This window comes from Falco naumanni, chromosome 8 (assembly GCF_017639655.2).
Source record: "Falco naumanni isolate bFalNau1 chromosome 8, bFalNau1.pat, whole genome shotgun sequence".
Classification (NCBI taxonomy): Eukaryota; Metazoa; Chordata; class Aves; order Falconiformes; family Falconidae; genus Falco; species Falco naumanni.
The window spans coordinates 21141258-21161718 of NC_054061.1; the positions used below are offsets into that span (position 1 = coordinate 21141258).

The following is a 20461-nucleotide window of genomic DNA, read 5'->3' on the forward strand; positions in this document are numbered from 1 at the left end:
CAACATTAACAGCTGAAAATGAATGAAATTAATTGAGAAGGATTCTGAAACAAAGTGTCCACACCTGGGCTCAGTTAATGTGGAAGATATCCCCAAAACATACCCCAAAATTTGCTGAGCCCCACCATCCTACACCTGGAGAAGCAAGGGGAAAATGAACCATTCAAGGGCTGGGGGCTGAGGGTGATGGTGGTATGGTGTGGCACAGCACACCTTGCCCGTTTACCAGTGGCAAGTACCTGCGTGAACAGTGCAGAACACAGAAGACAAACAATCAACAGCCATGTGATACCAAATTAACCCCTTTGCCAAGAAGTGTATGACAAGATAACACCATGAAAAAGGTGAGAGTGTGGTTAGCAGTACTATAGCATGGACGAAACATTGCCTGCAGTTCCTCCGAAGATGATACTGCTTATGTTTTAGTATAAATCAGTTTTTTGAGATTTAAACCAGAATCTTGTCACTGAAAGCAACTGTGTTACCATTACGGTTTTGGACATATCTCTTCCTTGGCAGCAGTTTATGCACACAAACTTACATCAAAGCTCAGAAAGGGAGTAAGGCAAAATGGAGAGAACCTGCTGGAGGCTTTGGAGCAGAGCTGATGTGCTTTCCTAAAGGGTAGTGGGGTTATTCCCCAGGGGAAGGCTATGTGGTGTGGCCTGCCTGCACTACAGTGTAAGTGCCAGGAACTGTGATAGCTCCAGCCATGTGTGCAGCTTGCAGAGGGGGCCTGCTTAGAGCACACAGAGGTCTCCCAGCATTGGCAGCCGTACGTGTGGTGATTACTGCAGCACAGGCATTAAGAGGAGCTTCCTGGCAGAGCCGGCCAGTGCAAAGTGAGCTTCCAGCACCATGCACTCCTGCAAACACAGCCTGTTTCCACCAGCTGGAAGGCAGAAGGTAGAGAGACAATCTGCTTGATTCAACCTTACGCTGATTTACTGGGCCCAGTGTTAGAAAAAGAAAAAGATTTGGCTTGTCCTTACACCTGCATTGATGCCTGTGAGCCTGAAACTGGTGGAGACAATAGATGGAGATACCATTTGAGGTGAAGATCTGCATTAGTCAAACCAGTTTCTCCTTGCTGTATGCCATTAAGCCTACATGTTTGCACTGCATTTTCAGAAAGCTTGTCTTGAAATAAGAGATCGTGGGCATCACAGCCAGATTTATTCAGATCCAAAGAGCTTCAGCTTGGAAAACCAGCCAGAATTGGAAGTCTCCCTACAATATATGAGGCCTGAGCAACAGTGTCTTCACCAAGCAACTTTCCAAGTAGGCTAACATGTTAGGTCCCCATAAGTCAAAGCATTCCGTTTTTCTTTGTTAAAAGGCGAATACCCCATTCCTTTGGTTATTGAAGTCCCCACTGTGGAAAAGCTGTTTATTCTGCCCTGCAGCACAGCCCATCTGGGTGTTACCCAGAATGCGGTGCCTGTGGCACCGATCCCCTCCTCTGCTGGAAAGCCAGGGCTTTTCTTTGGGGTTCACTCTTAAGAAGGCAGTTGGGTGAGCCAGGAGTCCATGCCAGACATTTCTGGGCTTTGGGCCCCATGGAATTCCTTTGCACAAGACCAGGTGTCACATGCCAGTGAACACAGTATGGCAACCCCTCTCCCGGATGGGATGATTGCTTAAAAAAAGGAAGGAAGGAAAAGCTTCAGAAGCTTATTTGCCATCAGCAGCAAGGGTCTGGGTGAGCCACATCCATGGGCTGGGCAGTACTGGTCCCTGGTGTTCTGAAGAGCAACAGAAGGGAGACCTTTCAGACCCTACACCAGAGAACAGCCTTACTGACTAGGGTTAGCAACCAGGAGGCTGTAGCATGGCTTTTCCTGAATGGCTGGGTTTATACCACCAGGACACAGGAAGAAAACCCAGGTTTTTGTGGATCTGCAGAACAGACCAAGCTCAAGCTTGAAAGCTAAGGAAGGGCAGGGACATATAGACCACCACTATTGGACAGAGCCATCCCTGTGCTGACAACCAAGGAGGAGTCAAGGAAAGCAGAACATAAAAGTGGATTAGTCCTGTAGGTTTGAACTGTAATCAGGAGGGCAAGACAGGCCCTTCCAGGGACACCCTGTCCTGACATGGCCTCTAACATGGCCTGGGGATGGTGGTTTGTTTTAGCCAGGGCTAGGTTTCCTTACATCCACCTACCCATGCATCCATTCATCTGTCCATCCTTCCATCCCACCACCCGGCTGGACCAGCTGTTGGGCTGGCAAGGGAGCAGAGTGAGAGGGACAGTATTGCCTTAAGTGGCCAGGAGCTCAGTCACTGGGAAAGCAAAGGATAAACACAGGATGCACTGAACTACTTTCTTTCCTAAAAACTACTGAGCCAAGGTCATCCTTTCAGAATACCATGTTTGGTATTTTCTCTCTGTTTATTAAATATACACATATGTAGTTATTGCTACATTGCCTGCTTGTATGAAATTGTCCTTCAGGGAGAAAGTCAAGCAGGAATACAGGGAATTCTGCTGCAGTTTGCAAGTGCCAGCCTAATGAATTACATGAGAGACCATTCCAGGGGGGTACACTTACTAAAGAGAGACCAAGCATGGTTCAGGTGGGCCACGCTCAGTCTGGCCACTGCCCAGCAAGCCCCACACCTGCATGGAGGTGCACTGGCTGCAGGAATGCTGCTGTGCCAGGGCTGCCCGAGACGGTGCAAAGCCTGAGCCCAGATCCGCTGCCACGCGAAGCTGCAGCACTGGGGCAGGCGCTCACTCATACCTGCCATTGACCAGGAGCTGCATCCCGGCTTGAGCTCTGTGCTGTGGGTGAAGATCTGAAGAAACCTGGCCCTGTCTTGTGTCTTCCCCCAAAGCCTCAGGCATGTGCTGTATTAGAGATAACTATTGATAATTATGCTTAAAACTTTCATCTCCTTCTTCACATCTTCTCAGTAAATTTAATGATAGAAGAAGTTGCCAGATGTTAATTATTATTATCAGCTCCTAGCATTTACTGTACAAAGCAGTGCTTTTCCTGGTCTCGGCACTCTGTGATTATAGCACAGAGAGAAAGGCAGGATCATTAAAGTAGCCCACAAATGTTAGTGTTGTCATTATCCAATTAACGTTCCTCTTCTCAGGATGAATATAAACCTGACAAAGACCTCTCTGAAGTGGATCTGAAAAATGCCATCCGTGTGCACCACGCCTTAGCCACAAAAGCCTCTGACTACAGCAAGAAGTCCAACGTGCTCAAGCTGAAGACAGCTGACTGGAGAGTCTTCCTCTTCCAGGCCCCGTAAGTGCCAGCTCTCCATGCAGCACCTGCGCTGGCAGCCTGACCTCCAGCCACTGCCAGCCTCCCTCCAACCTGGCCAGACCAACACACATGTTAGGGGACAAACTGGGGGGGAGGAAGGTTCTGGGCAGGAGGGCTGAGGGTGAGGGCTGTAGGGCTGTGCCAAGGGCTCGGTCATGGGGTCACAGTTTCTACCTGTCACTTGGTAGCTGCGTGTCAGCCCTGGAGGTCCTTTCTCATCTGTCACAGAGGTAGGCTGAGCAGGATGGGCTGGCATTTAAAGGGCTGAGTAGAGGGCTCACTTACTAACTTCTATTGCCAGTCTGGGGAAGGGAGAAAATCTGTATGGTGCATTGAACTAAGGAGCTGGTGGTTCCTCTCAGAGGCTTTTGATGGGGAAACTGTCTAAAGCTCATTGAAGTCTCCCCAGACAGGTTGTATCTTCTTTCTTCCTTAGTCTATTGCAGAGGAAAGTTGCTGTGCTAGTGTCAGGTGTAGCTGAGTCATCTTCTGTCTGATGGTTTCTTGTGTCCTGCTGAGATAGGCGACATTGTCTGTAAGTTGGGCTGGGGTACTAACATCAAGCTATGGCTTGACACCCAAATTTGTGCAGTCAAAGCCCACTTGAAGGCTGGGGGGAGCAGTGCCTGAACAGATCTGTTGGAGGACCCTGGGCAGTGTCCCATGAATGACACAGATTAGGGGTCCACCCTGCTCTGTGGGACCTCTGTGATGGTGGCTCTTGCTCTCCAAGGAGCAGGAGATCCTCAGCCCTTGCCACCATGCTACCTCTCCCCAGCTCCTCAGGGAATGCAGTCACCTGGTGAGGAAGGCAGGACTGCCAGGGCTTCAAGAGGCAGACAACAGCCCTGAAATCGTTAGAGCACCATAGGAAGCCAAGGTAGCCAGTGTTTCCCTCTGCTCACAGCCCAGGATGGCACAGAAATGACTTCAAAGCAAGGCCACTGGTGGCCACCTGAGAGCGGGTGGTTCCAGGGCTGTTCTCAGCCATCTGGTCCTGGGTCAGGAGCATTTACAGACACCCCCTCTCCTCTTCCATCCTCCATGACAGAAGCAAGGAAGAAATGCTCTCCTGGATCCTGCGAATCAACCTTGTTGCTGCCATTTTCTCTGCCCCAGCCTTCCCGGCTGCAATCTGCTCCATGAAGAAGTTCTGCCGCCCGCTCCTGCCTTCATCCATGACCAAGCTGTGCCAGGTAACGTGTGAGAGATGGAGCGATGGAGGGGTGCCTGGGGCTCAGCCAGCCCTGCAGCCCATAGCTCAGCAGCTCGGGCTGAGCCTGTCTGCCGCTCCCCTGGCCCTGCCTGTTGGACACGTTCAGGTGCTCAGGGCAGGAACAGGGCAGTAGGGTGGGCGCCTTGGACAGACTATGGCAAATCCCAGTGTCTGGTCAGTGCTTCCTTTGCAGTGGTTATAAAGCAGCCCTATGCATACACCCCTGCCTGAGGGGCTGTTGATTCTGGCTTGTCCATTACTCTTTGCTTATCACATCTTGGCACTTTTCTGTTGCCAGAGTCGCAAAAGTTGGTGCTACTGAGCCCAAAAGATGGCTACATCCTTGGGTTATAACACGGGACTTGGAGGTGGAACGTTGCTGTTTCTCAAGCCGAAAAGCCACTGACAAAGGGGGAGTCCGAGTGCCACTTGGTGGGGAAGGTTTCCTGGAAACGGAGGCGGGGGGGGGGGGGGGGGGGGGGGGACACACGACACGCCGCTTGTGCACCAGAACACAGCTGCTTAAGGCTCAGTTAACCAAGAGCAATGAGCAGCTGCCATCCAAAGAGTAGCTGCTGTTTGCGTTCTCCAGGGAAAGCCCACCGTGCCTTAGCACCTCCAAAAAATAGGAAACACTGCTGCTGGGCCCCAGCAAATGGGAGGGCAGTGTGATAAGTCAGGGCAGAGATACAGCTCCTATCTATCTTCTGAAACAAATGTGGCCAGACATCGCCTTTCTCAGAGCCCAGATGGGGAGGGTACTTTTATCTCAAAAAAGGGCAATCTGAGCAGCTCTGGGGACACTGGTGGCTGTACCTGGCTGTTAAAGGTATTTAAATGTTAAAGAGCATTTTGTGTTTATGATGCTAAAGAAGCCCAGGTGCCAGAGAAATCTACTCTTGGCACTTGTAATACATGAGTTTTGATCTTACTCAAATACCTGTGTTTCAGCTACTCCTTATCAGATGAATCTGCAAACGTACTGCACACTTTTGGCTCCAGCACAATAGCCATGCTTACATCCTTGCAGAGACAGATCCCCACATCAACAGGCAGGCGGTGCACTCGGGTGTTGCACTCCTGCATTTTAATACCTGACACACTTCTCTTGGCAGGAGGAACAGCTGAGGTCTCATGAAAATAAAATGAAGCAGATTGCAGACGAATTAGCAGAGCATAAATTACATCCTGTAGAGAAGAGCCTCAAGTCAAAAGAGGCTGAGGAATACAGGCTCAAGGAACATTACCTAATATTTGAGGTAAAGGAACTTCCATCTTTTCTGTGATAAATGATACCTTGGCTGATTGAGGAGAACTAAGAACTCTGGAGAGGATGCTGTGAGCCTCGGAGAGTGTGAAACAAGAGAGAAAGACTGAAAGGGCTTGCAGGCTGGATGGGTATCTTGGGGCAGCAGCAAGCCTCACTGTTTGACACTGAAGCTAAAAAAAAAAGAAACAACAGATATTTCCTCCCCTCTGTGATTTCTAACCAGAGGAGGGGAAAACTGATGAGAGAAAATCTTCCTTTACTGTGCTGAAACTTGACATTTCCTCAGGTCCCAAGTAAGAAAGTGGTTCAGTTCTTGGTGTGCATCGGTCTTTTTCAGCAACAGTAATAAAAAGCTAAGGGAATCCTTAGGAGAATTAATCTTGTTTTGCTGCAACCATTTCTGTAAATAATGATAAAAAAATTAAAAACCATTAAAAAGCATGAAAAACATTACAGTTGGTAACAGACAAAGGATGCATGTAGCTAACTATAAATTCTCTGCAAAGTCTAAGAAGTATTTAATTGTGGGAGAAATGGGATAATCTGTTGCAGTGAGATTTGAGCAGAAGGTGTGATTTCTGCCACATAGTTGTCAGTGAGAAGGGACAGCTGGAGGCCTCTGGTCCTGCTTCCAGCAGAAGCTTGGATTGCTCCCAGTATTAGCCCCAGCTGAATGTGTCATTTTGTGACTGAGTCTCAGAACTATCTCCAAGGACAGAAATGTCCCACCTCCTGCATACCAGGGCTGCACCACCCTTTCGGGTGACGCCTAGCCTAACTGTCCAAAGCCACAATTTCTGCCTGCTGGTTCCTTGTCTTTGTATGAACCCTTCAAATAGTTGCTTGCAGCTGCCTCCTGTTTTCCAGACATCTTGTTTTGGATGCCTGCAGAGAAGTCTCCATCTGAGCATTTTCTCTAGGCTGCCTTTTCACGTCTGCAAGAAGTTGGCACTTCCAGAGCGTAATGCATCTCATCTGTCTTGTGAGATGTGCTCTAGAAATGCTTGTTTCTCTATGCTGACAGAGAAGCGAGTATAGACTGCCTCTGAGACGTTAGGGGAAAGGACAAATATTAGACACGTCTGTAAAAAGAGGCCCCATCTAAGCTTGAAGTAATGGTGTGGGCCAGGCAGAGAGGAGATGCCTCCCTTTATGCTGTGCTCTGTGAGGAGCAATGGGGGCACAACTTAGCAGTAACAAGTGAATCGCTGGGTGGAGACAACATCAAGAAGTATTTGAATCAGTCGAGAGGCACTCCTAAATCAGGAGGGAGCAGATTTTTGGTCTTGTTTTGCCTCCAGTATCTGCCTTACACAGTCAGAGTGGCAGTCAAGACCTGTAAGAGCAACTGCAAGAATCTTGCATAACCTTCCCCTTGCTCCTCAACCCTTTCAGCAATGGGTTGATCGTCTTTGCAGGCTTTGCATAGACCAAGAACTGTGCTGTGTTTAAACAGTACTTGTTAGTTGTGATTAGTGGGATCCTGACAATATAGGATGGGTTTTGCTGCAGCAGCAGATGGCATTGCCTCTTGGTTTCCATGTATACCGTGTGTTATCCCTGTTCCAAAGCTCTCTGTTCCCTCTTTCCCTGCAGAAGAGCCGCTATGAGACATACATCAACCTGCTGTGCATGAAGATAAAAGTTGGGACCGATGACCTGGAGAGAATTGAAACCAGTTTCTTCAAGGTGGAAGCTGACGACATTGCTTTGCGGAAGACACATTCAAGCCCTTCCTTAAGCCAAGGGCACATGTCCATCAGCTGTAAGGCAGAAAAGGACATTTTAGAGCAGAACACTTAACAAGGAACGCATGCATGGGGGGATGAACCGGCAATGCTTTGCGCTCCTGGACTAGATCAATGAGCACAATTTTACCTAGGAAATTACATGAGCAAAACTGTAGACATGTATGATACAGTGACTGCTCTAGTGAAAGAAATCAAAGAAGCTTTAGTTGACACTCTCTGGCAATGCTCTGGCATTTCAGCATCATAGACACACCATCTCTTCTTCATCCCTAACAGCACCAGTGGCTTTTCTTTCCCTCCTACCACAAACTGCACAACAAAAGGATATGCTGGTTCTCCAAGGGCCAGGTTGCTCTTTTCTCCTCCACCAGCCCTCTTTCTCCTCCTCCTTCTCTCCCTGGAGTCCCCACTGGTTCATGTCCACAGTTACCGGCAGAGCAGGCAACTCAGACAAGATGACGGTCTGTGGCACCACCAGCGCTCCCAGAGAATGGCACAGAGCAGCAGGGAGCATGTCTCTCCCCTGGAAGGAACACCATTCGGCATGCTGTGATAGGATGGGTGTCATGAGCTGGTCACCGACCGAGCGAGGGGCATCTTCAGCATGGCATGTGGGAACGTCATCTGCCCACGGCAGAAGAGCCCTCAAGTGCCCTCTGTCACCTTATCCGTTTTATATATATATATATATATACATATGAATATATATAAATAAATATATATATATAAGGAAACTTTAATGTGGGTTTTTAACCTCAGTGTGCAAGTGAAGGCAAGCTGCCTGGGGAAGACACTAGGGACCATGGAGGGTCTGACCAACCCACCAGGATGTTTTTTAAAAAATTCAGTAGCCTATGTATCTTTTCTTTTTTTTTTTCCCCCTCCTTTTTTACTCAAATGGAAATCCCACCTGGCTTTGCTGTGAAACATCGCTCTCCTGTTCCTGCTTGTTCAGACAAACTGGCCAAGTGGCTGCTTATTTAGCACCCATGGCACCCGCCACTTTGGGTTTGAGGCATAATTGGAGCTGTGCTTCAGATCCAGCTGAACCTTTGTGTGCAGGAGTGATTCCACCTGCCCATCAATGTTGTACTTCCTCCATTTTGCAATGCACATGCTATACTGTTTTAAGCGGGGAATTGTGTTTCTGTTCCTTTCTGCTGTCTGTGGTCCAATGATTTACTGTTGTGCTAGAAGTGATCCCTCTGCATTTCAATGCCACAACTGCCCTTCCATACTTTATTTATTTATTTCGCTGTTTGCTTTGGTCCTTTATCTCAAATTGCTTTTCTTTCCCCTAGGTGCATTCACAGTAATCAAGTTCCAGTTTTGAAGGATCTTGTAGCTGCTAATTACAGTCATTTATTGTTTCTATTTTGCAGCATTTTTTTAAACAAACAAGATAAGATTTATTTGGACCTTCAGTGTTTGAGAGCCTATGGACTGCTGTTTTCCATGACAGTTCATGGCACTAAAAACCTCTGCCCAACTTTGTCACCTCTTCTTTTATCTCTGTTTCTTTGTACAGTTTGATAGTTTATTTGAAATGGTGCACTAAGAATCATGTAAAAAAGAATAACAATAAAGCTGAATCTGTTGGTAAAGAGAATTGGTCTGAAGTACAGTTCCACTGTGTGCTGGAATGGTCCCAGATCTAGATGGCCAGGCTGACACAGATCTCCACCAGCACCTGCTAAATGAAAGCCAGGTTCCTATAGACAGACAGCACCAGAAAACCACAGTGCCTTTCCACAGGTGGGCTGCCAGCTCAGCCACCCTGCCGGGTGCCAAAAGCACTGGCCTGCCCGTGCTTTGAATGGATGCCTTGCCCACGGAGCAGGTGTAGACACATGGGCTGCTCTGGGAGCACATACAGGTATCTCTTCCCTCCATCTCATGCTCCCCAGGTGTGTCTGTCCATATGCAGCCTCAAGGTTTATGGAAGAAGATACCAACATCTGTATCGCTGGCTGAAGACATTCTGGGAACTGTTCCCAGAGGACCCCACAGCAACATTGAGTGCCATGGCTCTTTCTCCAAGGCATCATGTGCTTTGCTGTGTCAGGTACCACACAGATATCCCCTGGACTGAAGACTTCCAAGATGCCTCTACTCACATGAAGTGTTTGGTGCCCAGAAAACACTTGGAAACAGGCCCTGGAGAACCAGGCCTGACTCTTGTTCTCCATAATCCCAGGTAATATTTTGTACCTCAGCCTGTCCTTACTGACCATCCTCTCCATCAGGCAGTGACAGCTCTAGTGTGTTTGACGAAGCCACCAAGAGCAGCTCAGTCCCCCATGCTGAGGTGCCAGGCTGCCATCCTCAGTTGGCAGCAAGTTGCGGGGAAAAGCAGGATCTTGCAGAATCCTCTCTGGGCACCAGGAAAGTGCCTCGGAGCCATGGCACGAACAGGGTGGCAGCCGATGTTTAACAGCCCTCGGCATGAGAGCTAAGAGGGTTAAACCTGCACTTACTGACAGCCAGCAGTTTGCCCTGATGCACAAGTACTGATCCAGGTGCATATGCATGTGCAGATGTGGTGAGCATCTTGCCTACAAGAGGGCACTGAGAATACTAAAAAATGCCTTGTTTGACCAGCTCGCAGTCTCAGCTTGTAGCTAGGAAGAAAATGCTTTGTTTCTCTCTCTTTCCCTCCCTGGAGGTGAAGGACTCTGCTCCCCACCCACCACTAAGAGAGAGACGAGCAGCGTGTCAGAGAAATCAAGCAGCCACATCTTTTTCTCCTCCTTTAGCTGCCCCAATGCACTTTCTGGCATAGCCCAGCCAGTGCCAGACTTCAGCAGGCAGCGCAGCTGCTCTGGGTCTCAGGCAGCATCCCCTGATATGGTGCTGGTTCCGCCTGACCTTCCTGCCAGGCCATTTCCTCCAGACACAACCTGACACCAAATTAATTTTAGAGGGACTGTTTTTTGGGGAAGGGAGAGGCTTTGCAATCCCAAAGCCAGGAGCCGACATTCCTCTCCTGCTTGTGTCACTCCACTGTGTCAGCAGAGCAATTCCTTCCCCTCTGGGAAGGGCAGCAAAGGCATTGTACATGCGGAGCAGTGCTGGCAGGAGGCTTTGGTGGCTCTCCTCACCTGTAAAAATGGCTGTAAAATATTTACGGCCAAACCCTAGGAATACGCATAGCTGGAAATGAGGGAGCTAAAAATAAACCAGCCAGGGAAAAAGGAGAAATATACAGGCTTCTTTCAGAGGCGATTGGAGAGAAAATTGAAGTAGTGTAACCACCTCCAAATACAGAACACAATTATGGGAATCAAGGGGCGTGTTGAACAAGAAGTCACCACAAGAAATCATGAGGCTAGACTGCCATGGCTCAGAGCTAGCAGTGTTACAGGAGAGGCAGAACATCACAGAACCATGGAGCAGTGCGGGGCAAACACGTGTCTCCTCTCTGAGGGCCCCAGGGAGCAGACAGCACCGGTGGTGCCCCATGTGGAGCAGCTGCACTGAGCATACCCTGAGGTTTGACCACACGTTGCTCTGCACCCAAGCCCGGAGTGTGGCAGGAGGAGCCCTGAGAGCTGCAGTCTTCTTGTAAATGCAGATGCTGCTGTGCCAGCCCCAGGTGGACTCCTCCATGAACAGAGTCATCAGCATACAGACACGGGAGACCCAGGCAGGGAGAGGGGGTTGCTTTGGGACCCCTCTCTTTTCTGTGTGGCTGGTTTCCCCGGGGAGCCTCACCCTTGGTGACTCCCAACACGTGTCCCTTCCAGGGGGTCAGGTACTCTCTGCCCATGCCTGTCATCTCACCATGCTTCAGGAGATGCTGGAGAAGGTAAGCTGGGGGACCAAAGGCAAAGGGAAGTCAGCCTGTCCCAAGAGAAATGGGAGGGTTGTGAGCTGCATGGCACTGCTGCTTTCCAGCAAGGCTTGGGGCTATGCCGAGGTGGGACATGATGTAGGCAAATATACCCAAATCAATACTTGACCCTATTGCCTTTAGCCCTAGTCCCAGACATCTGAGATCACCTTTGCACATGGCTGTTGGGTCAGATGGGCCCTGTGCCAGGAGGGCAGGAGCCTTTAGGCTTTAGTCCCCACAGCACACGCGATGAATGTTAGGGGTGGCCTGTGACCCAGTCAGGGTAGCTCCAAGGCAATGGGCATCCAGGGGGTGCTGGAGCAGAAGTAGCCCAGGCTGTGAGGCTCAGCCTGGCCTTCAGCACAGGCATCTTTGTGAGGCCCATGAGCTCCTCTCATGGCCCTGTGCATTCTTCTGGGGTCAACTCAGACCAGTGCGCCACAGATCCCTCTCCTGCAGGTGAGTTCAGCTGGTCTGGGCACCTGTTATTTTCACTGAGCAGGAACAAGGGAGTGGGAGCTGAGCTGGACTGAGCCATGGGTTCAACCCCAGGAACTGTAATTCCTGTGAATACACCATGTTCTCAGTGATTCCTCTACTGGGGGCTAGCTTGAGACACGGGCTTGCCATGGAAGAGCTAGAGAAGGGACCTGTTTTGTGGGTGGGCAGATGTTGCATAGCAGCACAGCACTTCCAGATTGGACCCAACACATCTCCACTCTACTGCAAAAGTCATCAAAATTGGTGCCAGCATGTGAAGCACATGCCATGCGTCTTGGCCTTTCTTGGCACAACAGAAAGCTTCCACAGGTGGGGTGAAAGGGGCTCTCCTGGTCTGCAGGTGAAGAAGGAATGGCATGCCCCAGGAGATGTGTGGGTAGCATCCACTCACCTCAGTGAGCCTCCACTTCTGAGCCCTGCAACGAAGGTCAAATATCCATGCTAGGTAGAAAAACACCTGCCTCTGGATCTCTACAGGCATAAAGATGTTTATGGAACCAGAGCATCATCCATATGAGGAGAGGCTGAGAGAGCTGGGACTGTTCAGCCTAGAGAAGAGAAGGCTCAGGGGGACCTTATCTATGTATATAAATACCTGATGGGAGGAGGCAATGAAGAAGAGGGAGCTGGATTCTTCTCACTAGCGTCCAGTGACAGGACAACGGGCACAAATTAAAAAATAGGAAGTTAATTCCGAACACAAGCAAAAAACTTTTTTTGCTTTGAGGGTAACCAAGCACTGGCAGAGGTCGCCCAAAGTAGTTGTGGTGTTGCCATTCCTGAACATACTCAAAACCTGACTGGGCACAGTCCTGGGCAACTAGCTCTGGGTGGGCTGCTCAAGCAGGCGATGTGGACCAGATGACCTCCAGAAGCCTCTTCCAACCTCAGCGAGTCTGTAATTCTGTGCATCGTACCTGTCACAGCTCCTCATCTGCCCCCCAAACTGCCTGAGATTAATGCAGCCCACAGCTTATTATTTCTTATTTTATTTATAATATAAAAAATGTTCAAGTGTTAAACAGTCGAGAGTTCTGACATTCAGACAATCCAGAGCAAACTTTGACAATCATCTTATGACAAATTAGCAGAGTTTTCTATCTGACCCCATCATGGGTGAGGAATAGAGGGTTTAGTTACTTTATTGCTAAAAGTTAAATGAAATACACTGTCAATTGTTGTATTATCTTCTCAGTCACAGCTTCACCATGCATCCAATCTACAGTATCTGAAATGCAAAGGACATGCAGAAGTAAAAATATAAAAAGAAAAAAGTCAGGCTACAATGTAAACAGGTTTGCTGCAGAGAACTGAGGAGAAAGGGGCACTTCCATGGGGGATGCTCTGCCACCTGGACACGCAGGACTGTCTCTTTGCGCCACATAGCCGATGGGCAGAGCCGCTCCGAGTCCGGAAACACGATGTCCATCATTGATTGCAAGACGTGATGGTAACAACTGTCTTTACAATATACGGCACGGTGGTACAGAAGAATCCACTCACCGGACTGCCCCACATGAGGCCCTTCCTTGCCAACGCAAGGGCAACAAGCAGGGCCAGAAGTGCTGGGGCTCCTGCCCTACCTGGGGTAGCCCAGCCAGCAGGTGCCTGGTGCGGAGTCCACGGCAAGCTGCACTGTGCTGCGCCACAGGGCTGCCCCTGGCTGTCCTCTCGGCACCGCCTGACCTGTGGCCAGGCCCAGCATGCAGGACACCACAGCCCCGGCAGCCCTACAGCATCATGGCCTGGCTGCCCTGCCACAGGAATGCCATGGCCAGAACGGCACCAGTGTCACAATGCAGCCACGGGGCCACCACGGCTGAATGGAGACTGCCCTGTGGGGCCACCGCGCAGTGCCGTCTGCCTGCCAGGGCAGTGGCAGTGGCCTGGGCCCAGTGGTCCATCATGGGGTGTTATTTCACCACGTACACATGGGTGTCTGCCTTGTTTCACTACAGACCTGTGCCAACCCAGCTTCAGACCCACAGGTGAAATGGCAAAAGGCTGAGGGCTATATTGTGAGGGCTGCTGCTGCACCACTGCATTTTCTCTTCCTACCTCTGTGGCAAAAGAAATGTTATTTCTGCATTTCAGTACGGTGCTGTTGGGTTGGGGTTTTTTTTGGTTTTTCTTCCCCCCTCCTGATTTAAGTGAAAATACAAGTATTTTACAGGGCAAGACAGATCCCCATAGACACGATAATGGAAATGCTCCCACTCATGCCCTTGATGTGTGTTCAAACGATACCTTAAAGAATAAGATCATTAACAGCAGGGTACGGGGCAAAGTGGTGAGGCTGTTTTCTTCCGACGGAAGAGCGCCCTTGTGACAGGTTGTCTCCCAAACAAAAATCTATGATCTTAGAAATGCTACTGAAACAGAATCCTCGGCATGAATCCCAGCACTAGCATACAGCAAAAGGCACCACGATAGTTTTGTTTTCTATTTTTAAGTAGTCAAAAATTGGCCCACTTTTTTTTAACTTTATTGTTTGTTTTCTTTTCTTCTCTTTTTTTTTTTTAATTTTTTTTTTCTTGGAAGCTGTAAATCAAGACATTACATATAAATAGAGATTCCCTATAAAAAAGTCATTGTCGTTAGCTATTATAAGACAACTTTGCTAAAATGAAAATAAAACATTTTATTTGTTATATTTTTTCCCTCTTTTATATAAAATAAAAATATTTATTTTTGTTTTGTTTTCTCTTGCCTCCCTCCTCGGCCTCCTCCATGCGGGTTACGTCTACGGGTGCGCGAGTCTGGGAGGCACCTAGAGAGGGTCTGGGTCCGGTTTGGGCATCATGTGCGCCAGGCTGCTGCGCCCGCTCTCCCCATGCACGCTGTGCCGGCTGCAGGGGTAGTGAGTCCGGCTGTCGCCCGGCCGGTGGAGTGGGGGCGACTCTGTGTGCGCCCCCTCATTGTTCTGAGTGCTTAGGAAGGGGGTGCTTTCGGCCACCAGCTCCTCATCAGATTCGCTGTAAGAGGCGCTGCTCAAGGAGAAGGAGTCCCGGACGGCTCTGGCTCTGTGAGGGATGTGCCCGTTCAGTTTGGATTTTTTCCACCGCCTGTTGCTGCTGGCTGTTTTCTTTGGCTGCTCTAGCACTGTGACGTACTCCTGTGTCGTCTCGTACTCATCGTCCTCCGTGATGCGGAAGGGGCTGGAGGGCAGGCTCCCCATGCTGTCATTTAGGTAGGTCTTCCTTTGGTGGTAGCTGTCGTACCTCTGCGTGTCCTGAAAGGGCAGCTGGTACCGCCGCAGGAGGGGCTGCTGTTCCTCCACGCGGAAGCTGATGGGGGCCGCCGGCGGCAGGGAGACAGCATGCGCCGAGTTGGGGGATGTGATTTCAAAGGTGGGCACCTGTGTGGCCATCGAGTAGTGGAAGTCGACAGGCGACAGGCGTGCTGGTGTGGTCAGGGCTGACACGTACCTGAAAAAAACAACACTTCCATTTGGACACTGAACCACCCCAAAACCCTCCAGCTGCACCCTTGCTCTGCCCAACACCCGGCACAGGGACAGGTGAGGCCTCTGGTGCACCTGGTCCTGGAGCTCAGCACCTCCTGGGGGACCAGATGGAGGGACCCTGCACTGCTGTGCTGAGGGAGGACGAGCTGCTGGCTTTGGTGGGTGCTTGGGCACCATGCACCGTGCATCCCAGGGCTGCCTCTCCCAAGGGACTTGATGTGTAGTTCCTACCTTGAATCGCTGCAAACCTTGCAGCACTTCCCAGCAGGCTGAGTCAAGACTTCCCTGCCTCTCATGCCCCTGCCAGCTGCTTCCTGCTCCCTCTGGAGCCGCCAGGCTTGTCTCCAAAGAAGGTCCCCAGAATGCCCTCCCTCTGTTCAGGCCACAGATGGGAAAAGCCTGGGCACAGCTTCCTCTGATATAGCAAAAATCTTGTGTCACAAAAGGTCACCTGTTGCTTTCCTCTACTCTAGTGATAACATCAGTGTGGCAACTCAGGTCTGGTCTAGTCCCTCTCCAAACAGCCCGTCCTCCAGCATCGCCCCTTTCTGAGAAGCAGACTTCGTTTCCTCTCAGTAGTGCCAGTTTGTGTCTCCATCCATCTCAGGCTGCCCAGGCCCTTGGCTTGTCTAGTGCCTTTGGACCCGTGTGTCTTGTGAAGTACGGGACATCCATACAAGCTGGGTCAGCCTGCCTAAATGGACCAGGGGCAGGAATGAGAACGCAAGAGCTGCTGCCTTTCTCTTCTTCCCCAATGGACAAGTCCCACTGCCTTAAAGGGTAACTGCCCAGAAGTGGCATGTGGCCACCCAGGGTTGCCCATGGCTACCCACAGAGGGCTGGAGCAAGGGTGGGGATGTGCTCCTGCACCATGAGGAGCCAGAGCCAGGAAGACGATGCCTGTTGTTGCCTCTCGCTGGCTGATGATGTCTCAGCCCTGCAGTTGTGTCCCCCAGAAGGCTGGGTCATAAAGAGCCCTGTCCCAGGGCTATGCCCACATACAGCACCCCTGCTCACCAGGCCACCCAGGGCTGTGCTGAGGATGCACATCTTTTCCCTGTATACCTGAGGGCCAGACTCCACTTGCGCTGCCAGGTCACTAAGCTGCCTGGGGTGTGCTCTCAGCCAGTTTTTCTTCACCAGTTGCTGACTGCAGCCAGGTATTTTCTGCTCCTCTCATCCCTGTGCTCCAAACCTACATTGCCACCAGGTCAGCAGGGTGCAGTACTTGCTGCTGCCCCTACCAGAGTGGCCTCCTGCAGTGGTGGCTTCCTCTGGTAGGGCCAGAGCTGGAGTTTTCCCAGTGCTACCACAGGACTACTGCTGTAGGGTCGGGTACAGGCAAACATTTCTGTGGCACAGAGGGCACAGTTTGGCTCTGCTGTGCCAGGGTAGCACCAAGCAGTGGGGTCTGACCTCTCACTGTGCGGTGAGTCCCGCAGAGAATCCACCGAGTCACGATACTGTGTCATGGGCCTCCGCGAGTCCTCGATGCAGAAGGGAGCCCCGCGGCGAGCCCGTGCCTCCACACACGCAGGGCTGTTGCATTTACTGGTTCCCACTGAGGACAGCATTATCCCAGACTGGGAATCTGAAGTCAGACTCTCTGTCCGCTCCAAGCTCCAGGTGTGGCTTTCATGTCTGTGGACCAAACCCCATATGGACAGTGAGCAGGGAATCCCCACCAAAGTCTTCTCCAAAGAGCTGCATGCTGGCACAGCTCACACGCTGCTCTGCGATGGTGTCCCCTTTCTCCCTCTCACTAAGATATATCTGGCCAGGGATGACCAGCTTCCCAGCCTTGCCTTTGATTTGCCTTTCTTTGCTGTTTCTTGGATAGAGGGTACTGCTGGCAGACCAGTGCATACCGGCTATTTGTCACCCCACTGCCTGATGGCTGGGGACAGGACGGGACAGCCTCTGGAGGGAGGCCAGGGCAGTTCTGCTTTGTGCCTGCAAAGCGTTCTGGGTGTGGAGCAATGCACTGGTCATGCCAGGGCAAGGCTGTGAAGGATCTTACAATGTGCCATCTGCATTGCCAAGTGACAGCCCTTTCAGAAATGCTACTAGAAAGGAGTCAGACACCCCCCCCCCCCCAACTTACTTTGTCATCAGCAGAGAAAAGCATACCAAAGGTAGACCTAGGTATTCGGTTTTCACTGGTTTATAAAAGATTTTGGCAACAAAGCACTTTCAAGATGCTAGACAAAACTACAGTACATTGGCTAGACCTTGCTGAGTACTTGTTTTGGCGCAAAGAAGAAACCCCGCAAGGAGTCAGAGGAGGGATGCATGGGGCCACGCACACACAGCCACCAAGCTGACCACTCTCCATAGCAGAAACATGCAATCCATCAGAGCAACAGCTCTGAACTCCCAAACCGCACCAGACGGAGCTGTCCTGGCAGAGGATTTTGGGTGGGGGTTTGCAGAGGAGACCAGCCTCATTAAGACTTCCCAAGAACTTGCTAATTATTGATGGCTCCAGTCACATGCTCAGCTGCAACCACCACGCTCCTTTATAACTTCAAACAGCACACTTGTTAGAGGCACTGATCGAGCAAAATGGAGCCTGATCATGCCAGTAGCTTGCCTCTGGCTTGGCTTCAAGAAACACCTGCTTGCTGCACTTGACTCAGGAAGATTAGGTGGCAGGTGGCCAGGACCAGAGGCTATGTAAGGTAAGTGCCTCCCCACAGCTGTCATGTGTGAACATTGCCCTCCAGACACACCTTTGCATTTTCAGGAGGTGCCCAGAGATGGCCCCAGGGTCCCAGGACTTTGAAGTGAGCACAGAAGGCCAGCAAGGTGCAGCTCTGTGGGCACTGCAGCCTCTGTGAGCCCGGCTCAAGCTTGCACACACCTAGCCAGGGTTGGGCTGCAGTGTACAATTTCAAAAAAGCCTGGAAAGCACACCATACAGCTCACCAGGGGTAGGATTTCCTTGGACAGAGGCAGTCATTTCCATTCCCACAAGTCATTCCTGGCTCCCTCTCTACTTGCTGGAAGTCTAGCCAGAGGAGCCGAGGGAGGAATTCACCTGAAAGCCCAAGTTCAGTATCTGCAGCTGATCTGACGCATTGTACACCGAGAGCACGTGCTCATCCCTGGTGAATGCCTGAACCCTGAAGAAACCTGCCAGGAACCGTCTTTGAGCTTTAGCTGAAAGGATTCATTGCTTCCTAGATGAATGGAGACAAACACGTCGGGCTGGTGGGGTAAAGAATCCAGGATGCCTTTTGCTTTCAATGATATCAATTTTGATGTCAATGCAATGTGATCCCTACGCCACTACAGGCTGTAGGTATGGCCCCTGGCACCTCTCAGGCACTTTTCAAAGGCAAGTGCTCGCCTAGGGAAACCTCGTTACTGGAAAAAGCACAAGAGGAAGAACCTGAACATCCAAACTCAGAACAGCACTGGACTTTCTCTATAGCATTTGAAGGATTTTTCTGGACATCACAAAAATAGGAGAGCTCCATCACCGATTTAAATGCTCTCAAAAACCGTGAGAACTTTAGCTACCGAGCCATGCTGCTCTTCCCCTTGATGGCTACTTTGAAATGTAAAAAACAACTGTGCCTCATCCTGTGTAGTCAGAATCATTGGTACTTTCCTGCCAGCCCCAGTTTTCCTGAGAGCTTCAGAAGGAAACAGTGAAAGATGTGCCACTGCCTCAGGGGCTGAGATTCTAATGCAACTTTGTGGACTCTGATAGATTTCACAGGAGTGTTTTTTCTGGTGAAAAACTGTGACTCCCAAGTCAGACCCTAACTTTGAGGAACTGGTCAAAACATTTTGTGGTAATTTGCATACTTCGCCTTCCATGGGGCAAATACATTCTAAATATATCATGCGTGAAACAAATAACCTGTTTGCTTAATGAATTATTGCAGGTGTCCAGTGCAGTTGCAAACACCACTTGCAAAACCTTTCCTAGATACATCCTCCCACTTGTGTCTGTGCAAAGCACAAAAGCACAACTTCTCTTCCTAGCTTCTAGCTATGTCAGCACTACACGTTCCTGCTGGCACCTTGCTGCAGGTCAAGGATCACACCTTTCCACACCTCTCGCTAACTGGCTGTGACAGCAAAGACCCATGGTGTTGATGTGGGCTGTATGTCAGTGTAGTGCCAAACAAAGTAGAAATAGAAAGGGAGGTGAAAGGAAAACCTTTTACTGGTTTTGAATCTCACAATGTCCTAAGGGAAACAGTTGGAGAAAGTTCAGGGTAAAATGGTATACATCACCTCTGGCTGGATGTTGGAGTGGCTGTGGAGCAGTGATGAGATGGGGAGCAGGAGTGACTTCCCGAAAAGGTTGTCTCTGTTTCCCTTCGGATGACATGTTCGGTGGCAGAAACATTCTTAGAAATATACTGCAAAATATGAACCATCACACAGATCAGTCACCAGCTTGCCAACTCCGCCACAGCCAGATTTGGCTGGCTTGATTATTTCTGGTGAAACGAGACGAGGACTGAGTGAATGTGGCAGCTCTGTGCCCCGCGGGAAGAGACAAGGAGGCTGGAGGCTCTTCCCTGCCCCTGCACTATGAATACTGGAAAAGAGCCGTGGCAGAGGGACTGCAGAAGGGTATTCTTCATGCCAGGGGGTTCCCTAGAGGACAGTGGTACAGAAACACATCTCTGCTCACAGGAGGTTATACACCCAACATCCCAACATAGTCCTAGCAGTTATTTTTTTTAATATATATATATATATATATATATATATATATATATATATATAACCATATATTTTTATTATTTTTTATTTTTATATATATTATTTAATATATAAATATTTGTTTTTTAAAAATTAAAAAGACAAAGACATGAGATCTGCCAGAGATAGAGGTCCTACAGAAACACCAGGTATAATCCAAAAACGTATGCTGAGATATTCCTTCATCTGACAACAAGCACTGCTTTTCACAGGGGCGCTACGCTCTCAGGGGAGTCAGTATTTTGGGGCCAGAGGGTTGTGGTTCTTTGAAATTCCCCTTCCTTTTTCCTTCACTGCTGGGATTCAACCTAACTCAATTTCAACATCCAAAGGGTGACCCAGAAGACCTTTGTAACTGATTCACCGCACTCATTTCCAGCAGTATATCTTTTTGTTTGGCTCTG

The 20461-nt window shown here is 49.9% G+C and overlaps 2 protein-coding genes across 5 annotated transcripts in view; one reads left to right on the top strand and one right to left on the bottom strand.

The window, feature by feature from the left end:
- Positions 1 to 9136, top strand: part of PSD2 (pleckstrin and Sec7 domain containing 2) — a 78716-nt gene extending 69580 nt beyond the window's left edge. For all 4 annotated transcript variants that reach the window (XM_040603742.1, XM_040603743.1, XM_040603745.1 and 1 more), the window contains 4 exons: positions 3112 to 3269; positions 4342 to 4486; positions 5622 to 5765; positions 7373 to 9136. In XM_040603742.1, coding sequence (XP_040459676.1) covers positions 3112 to 3269; positions 4342 to 4486; positions 5622 to 5765; positions 7373 to 7579 — 654 coding nt within the window. In that variant the 3' untranslated portion in view covers positions 7580 to 9136. The remainder of the gene's footprint in view (positions 1 to 3111; positions 3270 to 4341; positions 4487 to 5621; positions 5766 to 7372) is intronic.
- Positions 9137 to 12834: 3698 nt separating this feature from the next.
- The window catches only part of NRG2 (neuregulin 2), a 90615-nt gene continuing 82988 nt past the window's right edge, over positions 12835 to 20461 (bottom strand). Inside the window, exons 10-12 of the mRNA XM_040603137.1 lie at positions 19581 to 19708; positions 16746 to 16970; positions 12835 to 15291 (exon numbers count right to left, since the gene is read on the bottom strand). Coding sequence (XP_040459071.1) covers positions 14634 to 15291; positions 16746 to 16970; positions 19581 to 19708 — 1011 coding nt within the window. The 3' untranslated portion in view covers positions 12835 to 14633. The remainder of the gene's footprint in view (positions 15292 to 16745; positions 16971 to 19580; positions 19709 to 20461) is intronic.